Here is a 13344-nt window from a genome sequence, read left to right as displayed (position 1 = left end):
AGTTGGACAGGTAGTTCAGAGCTCAAGGGCTACTGTAATGTAGTCCAGGCTCTGCTCACCAAGCCATGGGCCTGAGGAGGCTATGTTCACTTAGAGGAGGCAGCTTGATCTAATTCACAACAAGGAACCATGCAGTCTAGAAGGGGTCCCTGCCCCAAGGGCAGCCAGTGCACAGGCTGGCCAGTGAACTACAACCTGCCTGTTTGCCTGAAAAAGTAAACTGCGTAAAACACTTCCCTTCTCTGCAGAATCGGAAATGGAAACCTTAGGAATCAGTTGTCAGTTAGTTGAGGAATTTGAGCTGGAAGTAATTAGGTTGACTGAGGGTTTTGGAAAAGACCCTTTTGGAAGAGTAAGCACAGACTCAGGTTGAGGGCCCTTATATTCAAGTCCCATTTCTGTAAATCAACTATACTTCAATAAAGTTGTTTTAAGTATACAGTCCTTTTACTCCTGTTGTACATTTGAGTGAACCTCTGTTCTCTGCTAATGTAAGAGCCCAGACTAAAAGACTATCACTTGGGGGAATATCACAGAGGGATCTGCTCAGTTACAACTTCACAAAGTAAAGGTTTATGTAGTGAGGGTGCAATTGCTTCAGATTAACAGGGAAGTTCTGATTGACATGTAGTACCGTATGGTATGTTCTCAAACCCACGATAATGATGGAGAAGAGAGGTAATTACACAGTAACGCCTACCCTATAATCTGCCACGGCTGGAGCATGTCACCAGCTCTACGCTTCTGAGCAGAATTCCCCTCTCCCTTTCTCCTATTTCTCTCTCATGCCTGTCTCACATGTCCCATTCCATCTTGCTGTCCAGTTCATTTCAAACCTTTTGCAGACAAACCTGGGATCTGTTTCTCCTCCCACTCTACTTCTAACACAAAGAGAACCCAGGTGAGAAGTTCAGACTCAGAATCAGGTGTGGCACAGTGATGGGAAATGAGAGGAGAGAGAGAATCCCACCTGGGCCACATCCATGCTGGAGTCACAGCTCAGGGGCCGGACAGCGGTGAGGTCGTTGGAGCCCAGCAAGGTGGAGATGATTCCATTCTGGTCGACCTTGCGGATCATGGTGGCGTCGACAAAGTACATGAGCCCATTCTTGTCAACTGCAATACCTGAGTGGGACAAACAGCAGGAGTGTGTCTCTTGGCAAGGGACAGAGCTGCTGGGGCGGTGGTGGTAGTGGGGATGCCCTGCTAGGCATTATTTTCTTGGATGAGGAACCTGACTGGACAGCACACTCAAGAGTCGTTTAAGGCGACACCCTTTCTCCCGAGCGCTGTGCTACGATCTGGCTAATTCCTGGGGTATTGGCTATTTCACCATGCAAGTGAAGAAAGAACCTTGGGCTGCAAATGAACCAAGGCTGCGAATGAATGAATGGGGAGATCATTTTGCATCTGCTCTTTTTTAGAAAAGAGCTATTTCCCAAGTTCACTGCTTGAAAAATTATTGGTAGTAAATTACTGGAATACCCTTCACAACTGATTGCCACACTAAGGTTGAGAAACAGTGACTCTTGCAGTCACAAACTCCTAATTCAAAATATATCCTCCAGGAAGTATTCCCAGTTAAGCCGTGACTCCAGTCGGCACATTGCTATTCTGGGGGAAAGCTGGTTCTAGCACTCCCTTGGTAAGAGGCAGACAGCAGCTTTATTTCTTCTGCATTTTCACCTCAGTGCCCAAGCCCAAGGCTCCCCATCTTTAATCTTCACTGCTGTGTGCTTTCAGCTTAGCTAAAAATGCTAACAAGGATCGGACCTTTCAGTGATGGTCCTTAACCTTCAGCATCTTTAGTCCTTTTCAAATAGAGACCCCTCAGAGCCAAGAACCCCTCCTTGCCAATCCCAGTCCCTTGGAACTTATACTGATTCTTAATTGCTACCATTATGGGGCATTTGCAAAATGTCAGGTACTGTTTGGACTTCATATACACTGCTGTCTAACAGGAACAGCTGGGAGTGGTTGAAGGCTCCCCGCACTGGGCTCTGTTCTGTCTCCAGCCCACACAGCTGGCCTTCGGGCTCACACAGCAGACATTTCCTTCTGACTCTCTATGACTGGCAGCAGTCAGCAATCTCTAGGGGCAAGCGACTGCACTTTCCATTTGTAGCCTATGTGGGAGATGAAGTTTACTTCAGATAAAGAAATACTTCTTCTTAAACAATACTCACCCACCCACCAAAGCCATCTATCAGAGTTAAATGATTCTAGGAGAAGCTGGGTTTGGGACTGCTGGGGCTGAGTTCACTTCGAGCATGAAGGGAGCCGGGTGTGCGGGGAGCTCTCTCTGGGGTGGGGCTTTGTTGCTGGGCCTTTACCTCGCGGGCTCATCAGGGTGGCATCCACAGCCTTGCCTCCGTCCCCGCAGCGGGCTTCATCAAAGGGCAAGCACTGCTCGCCTGTCCCCGCCACGACTTCCGAGTTCCCGGCCAGGTCTTTGGCTCCACTCAGAGACTTGACTCGGTAGATCCGCCGACTGTTGGTGTCAGACACGAAGAGCGAGCCGGACACGGGGTCCACCGCCAGGTAGTACTTGTGTGCCGGGTTGTTGCTTCAGGAGAAGAAGCACAAAGAGGAGTGAGACGGCGCCACGCACTGGCCTCCTGGGTCAGAGAGATGACAAACATCCCAGCGAGACTCCAACCGCCTCTGGTGTCTACTGGGTTGGCCAAAAAGGTCGCTGGGTTTTTCCATGAGATGATATGGAAACACCTGAACCAATTTTTGGCCCAACCCAATACTTTAGTGAACTGGAAAGAATCTAATCTAGTAAGTTAGTGTTCTAACATATCATGGCTCTGAGCTATTTCTGCTTGGGCTTAAGCTCCTCACGCTATCAGAGAATTCATCACTTCCCATCATGCTAAAATACCACTGCTTCATTTAGCCAGTGTGAAAAATCCCACTCTGATCCTGCTTTTGTGTTTGTGTTTTGTGGGCACTGGTCTTCTTTACCTCCCCTGTGGGTTTACTCTGTTCTCAAGTGGGATTGAGGAACACTTCCATGAGACAATGTCCTCTTTCTAATCTATGCTCCCTCAGTGACTCCAAGGTACTAGCCCATGAAGACTGGGGTAACCTTGAGTCTTCCTAACTTTGTGATGGGCAGCTCCCTGCAGCCATCTCAAGTCCTCAACCTCAGATCTTCTCTACTGTTCCTCAGTGTGGATACAAACAAAATTGGTATTTTGTGTGACAACCTGTGATATCTTGCTGATGATCACGTTCAGAATCTAAATTATAAAGGAAGGAGATGTAGTTTTCAAATATTGGGTAACAGTGAGATCTGGGGGTTTCCCTGGTGGCTCAGTGGTAAAGAATCCACCTGCAATGCAGGAGATGTGGGTTCGATCCCTGGGCGGGGAAGATGCCCCAGAAAAGGGAATGGCAGCCCAGTCCAATATTCTTGCCTGGGAAATCCCATGGTCAGAGGAGTTGGTGGGCTACAGTCCATAGAGTTACAAGAGCTGGACACGACTAAGCAACTAAACTACCACCAACCAATAGTGAGGTCACAGGTGTGCCCCAGAAGCTGCCAGGACCCTAAGTCACACTGGGAGAGAAGTACCTCAGTGTGGAGGTGATGTATCAGAAGAGCATGAAGCCTCAGAGACCTGGATCTCTTTCTCTGCTGTGCGTTCAGCTCTCCTATGGGTAAGATCTGTAAACGTGGCTCAGAACTAAGACTTAGGAAACTCTAAACTCAACTTGAACTCAGCCGGGGACCTTAAGGAAGACTTTTGGCCACAGTGGGTCCTAGATTCCTTACCGGGGGTAATGAAGAAGTTGAATCAGAGTATCACTCATGTCCCTTTTGGCTCAAGCCCTACATTTTTGTCCCTCTCTAGGGTGTCTAGTGTGGAGGTTGCAACAGAATGGGTCCCCGTGCTATTCCCACACGGGTTATTAGCATCACTGTCCCTAGGATACAGGTGGCAGATGTCCCTCTGTCTTAGGTTTTGGTGCCACAGGTCTAAATGAGCACAGGTCATTTTTTTTTCCTAGTCATTTTGCATCTGTAGTTTGGAATGATGGGAAGAGAGGAGCTGGAAAAGGTGAGGCAAAGATGAGGGCAATGAAGGTGTTGGATACATCTGTCCTGTAGACATTAGCTGGTAAATTACTAATTAAAACACCACCACTTGGGTTCTTTGCTGATTTAAGTAAGAAAAGAACTAGAAAGCTATTTTAAGGAACAGTTTATGCATCGATATCATCTTAATTCCAGCTTCTCCTCAGGTGGCTGTTAAGACCCATAACTGAACCAGAAGTCAAGGGCTTTCTAAAATTCCAGCCTAGATGATGAGTCTGGGAGAGTAGGCTACCTGGAGTCCTTGCCTTCCTTCATTATTCCTTTTATTTATTATTTATTTTTGGCTATTAAGTCTTAAGAGACTATCTATACAGGCAAAACAAATAAGAGCAGAAAGGGAAAAACTCATGCAGGTTTTTAATTAGATGCTGTTACTTTGTTACTGGCCTTGGAGGAGCTGGTGCCATCCTCAGAAGAACAGGGCATTGCACGTTTGTGCCTATCTTAGGAACAGGATAATTAATTCTGGACTTCCTCGGGAGCCCAATTCAAGGAGGCTTTTCAAAGTTTCTGGCAGAAGAGCAGCCAGTTGAGGGTATGGGGTCAGTTCCTGCTGGGAGCCCATTCTTCCCCCACTGTCTCATACTCATTCCAATCAAGATGCTTACAGAGGAGCTCAGGTAGATGGGCAACCATGCTTTCACACTGGGGCTATGGTGAAGGTCAAATGGAGTATGGAAATTTGAGGGGGTGTCCTTCCAGAGTGTTGCTGCTTTTTAAAAAATTTGGACCAATTGGGGTGTCTATAACTAGCCAATTTTGGCAGTGCCTGAGATGGAGAGGCAGAGGACTTCTACTTATGGCTTTTACACTGACTTTGATGATCTTATACAACTTAACTCTACTCTGCCTGTGTGTGTGCTCAGTCACTGTCATGTCCGACTCTTTGCAACCCTATGGACTGTAGCCGGCCAGGCTCCTCTGTCCATGGGATTTCCCAGGCAAGAATACTGGACTGGGTTGCCATTTCCTCCTCTAGGGGATCTTCCCAACCCAGGGATCGAACCTGCATCTTCTGCATCTCCTGCATTGGCAGGAGGATTCTTTACCACTGAGCCACCTGGGAAGTCCCACTCTTGATTTTGACCTAACATGATGCAGAAGCTTCTGCCAACATTTCATTTCAAGGAGTGAGGAGAAGAATTCCCTCGAGTATTAAAATGCACTTTTTCTTCTCCTCTTCCAAGTAAAAATAAGGTCACTTTTCTGATGTTTTAGTGCAACCCGAAGTTTTCCTAACTTTGAACAGGAAGCTCCTCAGAGCACTATGCATGTAGATATGAACTGTACCAGTTCGGTTTTAAGTGATAACCTCAGAGCGGCTGAATGACAAAGGGTATTTAGACAAAAAGTACTTGGTCCACACCCTTCATACTACTTAAAAGTGACTGAATTTTATGAAAATTCCCAGTGCATCTGACTGTTGGATTCATTTTGACCAGCAGATTGGCAATTAACTTGTTTTTTTTAAGTGACCATACATTCAGGGGAAAAAAATCATTAATGAGTTGAAAATGAGTTTTTGACCCGTTTCCAGTTCATTAAAGCTTTTGTGAACCCAGTCCAGCATTTACAAAAGCCAGAAGTTTGCCTCAACTGTTTAGCCCAATTATGGACCGCAATGAGCAGTCGGGGTAAAAGTTCGCTGAGGGTTCATTATCTCACACTTGCATCTTCCGGAAATTCTAATTACTGTCAGCTTATTTGGTTCTTTTTTTGACTGCATTTCATAATTGCTAAAGCTTATCATATCCACAACACACAATTAGCACATAAAAAAGTTACTATATTTGGCATATAAAAATATACAACATTCCATAAGAAAGCACAAAAACAAAACGGAAACACAAGGAAGCAAACGAACCATATCAAATTATATGGGAACGAGTTCTTCATCTTACCTATGTTTAAACTCTTTATTTCTTTATAGAAAGAAAACAGAAGGAAAAAGAACAAACAGTTAGCAGAAGAATTGATGATAAAGCAAACATAACATTTTCGTTTCTTGTATAAAAGGCCCCCCTCAAAGGCAGTCTTTTTCTTTTTTTTTCCCTTCTAGCTGACAGCTCCTAGTACAATTACAGAAATGAGTCCTCTACATACAAGTAAGTTCCCTTCCAGAGCTTGTTTGTAAGTCCGATTTGTTTAGTAAAGTCCAACAAAGTTAGTCTTGGTACCCAACTAACAGTTGGTATAGAGTACTGTACTGTAATAGGTTTCTAATACTGTTTGCACAACTGAGCATAAAAAACAAACACAAAAAATGAAGAAACCATTCTCAATGTTACAGTACAGTACCTTGAAAAGTACAGTCGTTCAACAGCTGGTCTACAGGGACTGGCATTAAGTGAGCAGGCAAGAAGAGTTTGGAAGAAGGGAGAAGGGAGAAGAGGTGGGAGACGGCAGAGCTGAAGGATCATTAGCAGTAGGAGATGGAGGGCAAGCTGCAAGTTCACGTACGCCTTAGGTGAACGGACCAGGGTACAGTGTGCATCTTTGAAAGTTTGCAACTTGAAGGTTCATATGTAGGACACTTACTGTATTTGGGAAGCTCCTCTAGTTTTAGATTCTTCCCAGCCACTGGAAAATCGAGACAAGAATGCTTAAATTCTCTGACCGGCAGTGTGGCTTTATGTGACTCAGGTGAAACAGCCTAATGCAGGGATGGCACACAGGTGACCTCTTGGGTGCCGACACCTATCCACTGGTACTGGCTGCTGGGAGGGCGGGAGGGGAGGAATCTGAAGCCACATTCAAGCCCATCTAAAGTCATTTGGGATATCTGCCTTGGGTGTGGGAGGGAGCCTGGTGACACCCGTGTCACCTACTTGCCACTGGTGCATCACAGAACCAGGGAGAGAGGGACTCTGCCCCCGGGAGAGAGCCCCTGCCCCAGACAACTGCATTTGCCAAACACTGTTGAGACCCTGAGCGTCTCAACTATTTCCTCACCCTGCTCCATGTCTCCTCCCCATCTGACATGCATGTGTGTGGCCCCTGCCTAACATGCACTCTTCCTTACAGGTAACACTCATCAATGAAACGCACAGGTGATGCCATCCTCTCATAATCAGAGCCAAAGATTCCAGTGATCATTCTTTTTCAGAAAGCTAGTGAAAGTTTTGCTTCTTTTTTCTTTTAAAAGTGAAAACATGGGGACTTTCCAGTGGCTAAGACTCCAAGCTCCTAATGCCGAGGGCTCGAGTTCCATCCCTGGTCAGGGAACTAGATCCCACATGCCTCAACTAAAGATAACCACATGCCACAGTGAAGATAGAAGATCCCACCTGCCATAACCAAGACCTGGTACAGCCAAGTTAAAAAAAAAAATTCTTAAAAAAAAAAGAATGAAAATACATGTCAAGTTCAACAGAAAAGGAGCTGAATCTTAACAGCATTAAGGAGAAGAGGAGAGAGACTACGGCCTCAAATAGAGAAGTACTCCCCATTTCTGAGGTTTCCTGGCCACTGTGGAAGGAACCCCTGACCTCTCTTTCCCTTCCAGCTAAGGGAGGAGGCTTCAGGGAAGGAAAGAAGAAGGTTGACTGCCCTGATTCCTGTCTGGGTGCAGCTCAGGCCTTTGCCAGGGGCCATCATTAGTGGTGGGTTTGCACAGGGATTACATTTTTATATTTTATTCCAACATGTTAGTTTTTGCAAAAAAAAAAAAAAGTTAATTAAATGATGCTGATAACTCTTGAGCTCTGACTGACATAGTGCAATTTAAGATTCATTCTGCAAAGCCTGGTGTGTCAGGGTGGCAGCCGGGAATTCTCGCATCTATTTTATATTGCTTAATGAAAGTGAAATGTTATCTGCCACCAGTGGTAGTCATATTTGGCTCTTAATTATTACAATATCAATTCCACTTTTTTAAAGTTAAGATTTTGTGAAAAGACTGGTTGGGATTTGGGTCTGTAGACCTGACCTACTTCTTTGCTAAGAACATCTGCTTTAAGTTGATTAATATAATATCTATGTTGGGGGAAGGAGAAGGCAGTGGGGACTCAGTCACTGAGACTGCAGGGTCCGAATGATCATATGGATCTGAGTTTTGGACAAAGGCTGAGATTACGGCTGTTCCAGTCCAGGGCCATTAGCAAAGTGGGTGTTTAGGACCAACAAACCCAAATAACAGCACCATTGAGTCAATCTCCGTACATGTGTGTAGGTGCCCTACTTACAAGGGATAGGCCTAGTCTTTGGGTCCACGGCCTCAGGACACCAACCCTTTGAGGGAAGGGTTGTCTCTGATTCAAGAATTGAGATGGATTGGTTCTCCACACTGTGGAGTTTCAATGACTCCCCTGCAAAGTCTTCAGGGTCTCTCCAAGCCTTCTCCGCTCATCTCAGGGATCTCTCCGTAGGCTGTCTTGTAATTTATGTGTGTGTGCTTATCTTCCTTGATTCATCAGCAACGGAAGTGAGTGAGTAAATCTGGACATGACTGACTTATCTCTGTGTGGCTGATTCTTAGTAGAGAGCCCTGGAGAAAGGCAGGGCTGGAAAAACGGGTTCTTGAGTAGAGGAAGGAAGCAACGGGCTGCTTCCCTTCATGCTGGAAGACCTGCTTTGGATGAAGTCCAGTCCCTCGTGTCCTGCTGAGAATCACAAAGCTGCCATCGGTGGACGCTGGAGTCTTTCTATTCCAATTCTATTGCTCTGTGGCATAGAACAGGGTGGATGTGGGCTGGCCAGAGTTTTTGTTTATGTGTATTCTTTAAAAAATTGAGTTGGGATACATTTAGTTTAGTTTAGGGGGATGTGCTTCTGTGGCTCATACATAGTCCTTCACTATCTTTCAGATGACAGTGGTATTCATGGCTTTAAGGAACGCTCCTGCCCTGTTATACCAACTCACCTAACATCATTACAGGAACTAGAATGTCCAGTGGAGAAGTCATATATCATGGAAGTGCAATGGTTAGTTAACAACAAACTTTAGGTTATTTGTCTGGATTTTGTTATGTCTGCACTAATTGCCAGCTTTTCTAAATTTGTCATTTGTTTTGGGTTCTTTTCTTATTTTAAATGGTAGACACTTTCATTCTAAAACTGCATGAAGAATCAGACCCCATGAAACCTGGATCTGTCCTTGGTAAAAAGAGCTTTGAAAACAGTGCCAAGAACTGTCTAAAATGTTGTGGCAATATTGTCGTCACCGTTACTCTGGGTAGGTGCTGTGTTATATTTTGCTTTCTGATCTCCATGTTTATACACTGCCTACACAGAAAAAGCATTTTCCCTCTGGCTATAATCTCATTCTTCTCCCTAACTTTCTATGTTGGCATTAAGCAGGCTCTGTTGGAGGTGAACTCTCAGGCAAAGCTGGCCTTTGGTGGAGCCTCCTTTGAATTTCTGCTGCCCTTACCCACTCGCCTAGGTTTCTGCATTCTGGCATCTCTTCCCTTTCCAGCACTCACACACCTGGGCAGGACAATCCCATCCCCTAAACATCTTCCCTAGGGCAGTGGTGCTGCTGACCCCCCACCACCAGCATCCTCAGAATCTCAGCATGGGGAAGTGTTTTAGTTGGAAAAAAGCACAGCTCATATCACAGTATAATCTAATAATGGGAAAAAGAAAAAAAAGCTTAGAACTGCAAACATGAAGGAAAGTGTGAGATTCTTATGTTTATGGAAAGGGGCCAAGTCAAGAAAAGGCAGAGAGACACTGTCCCATCCGTTATCATTTCCTGCCTCATACTGGGGTTCAGGTCCAGAGATATTCTCAAACAGGGAAGACAGGAAAGCTTGTTTGTTGATAGAACTTCACCCCAAGATGTGAGTGACTGACAGATATACTCTGCTCCACAGGGCTTGGGTTTTCTAAGAATCACCTGCAGAGGATAATTGTTGTAAGAAGGGAAATGGGCTCCCAGAGGTAGGTTATCAGGCTTTTTGGGGATGTGGGTATTGAAAATGTCTTGAATGCTGGTGGAATTAGAGCAGGCAGGTGATAATTGGTTTACATAAGAAGAAGGCTTCTTCCAGCATCAGTTCTTCAAGTGTGTAGAGCTCTGCCCCTACATGTTTGGGATAGGCAAAGGAAGAAGTGAGGGAGAAGGAGAGTGAACACTGAAATAAAATTAGGGTTTGGAGGCTCAGCTCTGGGACGGGCACCAACTCCCAAAATTGGCTAATTCGGCTGCCAACTCACAATGGAGAAAAGAAAGAAGCACGACAGGTCTCTCCCCATCCCCCCCTCCCTTTGCTGGTTACTGTTTTGAAGAGAGGGGATTGACAGCCCTTTGTTTTCAGGTATGTGGTGGGAAGCAAAGAAGAATCAAACCAGTGTTCTTGTTAAAGCTTAACTTCTAATCGTCTGGATACCTGGCTGATGAAATAAGAGCAAGTCTAAAGGTGGTTACAAAGGGGAAAAAAAAAAAAAATCACACAGCTGTCAAGGGAAATTGACAGTTACCCTCCCTCCAGCTGTCTTCAATGTTACCACGTGGGCCCTTAACTTGTGCCATTGATGTTGTGGCCCCTGCAACTTGAGAGATGTGGAATCAGGGACAAACTCCAACCAAAGGGAGGATGCTGGGCTTTATCCACTTTAACTCAAGGAGCACGTCTCGAGCCCCTCCTGTGGGCCAGGCACCTCTCTGGGCATCAAGGGGCAAAGATGTCAAAGGTGCTGGCTCTATAGATGTTCACACCCCAGGGCCTTGCGGACTTGCAGAAATAGCTGAAAAACATGACAGTCCCATGGTGTCACGTGTGTGCAAAATGAGAGTTAAATGGCTCAGGGGAGGGAGAGAATTTTTTCTGCTGGGGAGACCAGGCTTCACGGAAGAGGCGGCCTTCAAACTCCACCTCTAAAGGGGACCTGATGCCGGAGATGAGGCGGAGAAGGTATTTTAAGTGGAGCAAGCAGCACGAGTCAAGGCATGGAGGCGGGGAAGTGGCGGGCGTGTGCTGACGGGGCCCTGAGCAGCAACAGCAGTGACAAAGGAGCAGGAGCCAGATGCTGGATGCGGACACACAGCCCCTCAGAACAGGCCCAGCGCTCCCTCCACTGCCGTCCCCGCCTCCTCTCCTGGCCCTCCACTGCCCACAGGATGCCTGTGAAGAAGATGTTCTACTAGAAAAACAAAGGGAATAAACAGCTTGGCAAAGGGACCCGGCTGGGGAGCGCTAAGAAAGTGGCGTGTCTCACTGTCAGCGTGACCTCCTGAAGATGACCCAGCCTCTCCCCTTTTGCCTGCCCCTTCCTCTCACTGATTATCTTTTGGTCATTACACCCTCTGCCCCATGGCCCCCGCCCGCCCCACCATGTTTCTGTGATGGTTGGTTGTTGGCTCTTCTAGAACACTCAGCTTGAACTGCTTTTCCTCTCCCAGGTGCCCATATCTCGTCCTCGAACGGGTGCTCTTTAAGCCTGGGTTTCATCCCCTTTGGGACCCAGCTTAGGGTCTGGTTCACCTTTATGCTCAGTAAACGCCTCCAGGATCCCTAATCATTGTATCACTGAAACCGTCACCTTCTTGGGGTGGAGCTGGGTTGTATTCTCTTCTTGTACCCACTCCAGACAAGTGCCTGGCACAGACAGTCTCAGCCCCCCAGGACACCAGCAACACTTGCTGGTGGTCAGAGCACTGACTTCCCTCTCAGAAGGTTCTCAGAGACACAAAATGCAGGGGCAGCCTGTGGCTTCTTCCAAGTCCTTCACTTGGCAGCTGAGGCTGCCTCAGAAAATACCACCGCCCACTTGGCTGCTCAGACCAAAATCTTAGCATGACCTTTGATTCTTTTCTCTTTCTCTGGTTCTCCCCACCCCAATTTCTGAAAATAGTCTACTGACATTTCCTATGAGATTTGCCCTGAAAATGTATCTCAATTGGAAGCTCCCCATCCCCCTGGCTACCACCCTAGTCCATGTCACCATCACTGAAATCCTGGACAATGGTTACAGTCTCCCTATTGTCTCGAACGCCTACAGTCCCTTCCTCATCCGATAGCCAGAGTCATCTGTAAGAAAATGCAAATCAGATCATATCAGCTCCACCCATGGCTGTGCATTGCATAATGAAAAAGAATATAAAAAGCATCTATATGTATGTATAACTGAATCACGCCGTTATACAGCAGAAATGAATACAACATGGTACATCACCTATCTTCAATAAAATAAATTAAAAAGAATATGACCCACACGTGTAGACATGGTCATTCCGATCTTGAAGCACTGGCCCCCTACCTACCTCTCTGCTCTCCTCTGAGACACTCTCCCCTGAGCTCCCCACCTTCCTGGATTTCTATCAATTTCTATCAATCCCATAAATAAGCAGGTTATTTGCTGATACTGGGCTTTTGCACAACGTTACTCTTCCCTAGTACACCACATAACTAACCTCATCATTCATGTCCCACCTCACGAATCACCTAATACAAGGGGTTTTTCTGAATACTTTATCTTATGTAGCTTTCTTCTTCCTCCTCCCCATCACCACAGTCCCTATTTCTCACCCTGTTAGAGTTTCCTTAGAGCATTGAAGGCTACTTGAAAAAAATTTTTAAATTTGTCCACATGATTTAGTTTGAAGTTCCCTATCAGACCACCACCTTTGGCTGCCTGATGTGAAGAGCTGACTCATTGGAAAAGACCCTGATGCTGGGAAGGATTGAAGGCAGGAGGAGAAGGGGACGACAGAGGAGGAGATGGCTGGATTGCATCAATGGACTCAGTGGACATGATTTTGAGCAAACTCTGGGAGGTGATGGACAGGAAAGCCTGGCATGCTGCAGTCCATGGGGTCGCAAAGTCGGACACAACTTAGCGATTGAACAACAACAACAGACCACCAATGTGACAGCTAGGGCTTTGCTTTTTCCATGTTTTTTTTTCCCCTGCTTCACCAGACAGTCCTGCACATGGTATATATTCACCAAGTATTTGTTGAATGAATCTTCCCCCTTGTCTATAGACTGCATTTCTCCCTCTATTTATAGATGGATTCCTCTCTAGGTTTGAGGACCTGGAATCAACTTTCCCAAAAAGAGAGTTTCAAAGAGCTTTTGTCCAGACAGAGACCAGGACTTTAAATCCCCTGGAGTGGCTGGAATTTACCTAGCAAGGCCTATGCAGTAATTCTAAGTCAGATCCTAATAAATGTGCAAAGATCTAGAAAATTCGCAGAGAGCTAGCACACAGAAGTGCTCAATAGAAATGTTTGAATTAATGAATGAACGTTAGCGATTCTCAAACTTCGATGCATATCAGAATTTTCTACA

The 13344-nt window shown here is 45.9% G+C and overlaps 1 protein-coding gene across 1 annotated transcript in view; it reads right to left on the bottom strand.

Annotated features, from left to right (window-relative positions):
* Window positions 1-13344, bottom strand: part of TENM2 (teneurin transmembrane protein 2) — a 1056669-nt gene that overhangs the window by 63988 nt on the left and 979337 nt on the right. Inside the window, exons 20-22 of the mRNA XM_010863352.1 lie at window positions 6010-6030; window positions 2334-2566; window positions 971-1125 (exon numbers count right to left, since the gene is read on the bottom strand). Coding sequence (XP_010861654.1) covers window positions 971-1125; window positions 2334-2566; window positions 6010-6030 — 409 coding nt within the window. The remainder of the gene's footprint in view (window positions 1-970; window positions 1126-2333; window positions 2567-6009; window positions 6031-13344) is intronic.

This window comes from Bison bison, unplaced genomic scaffold (assembly GCF_000754665.1).
Source record: "Bison bison bison isolate TAMUID 2011002044 unplaced genomic scaffold, Bison_UMD1.0 scf7180017864490, whole genome shotgun sequence".
Taxonomy (NCBI): Eukaryota; Metazoa; Chordata; class Mammalia; order Artiodactyla; family Bovidae; genus Bison; species Bison bison.
The sequence above is the reverse complement of the archived record's forward strand: the minus strand, read 5'-3'. Positions and strand labels throughout refer to the sequence as shown.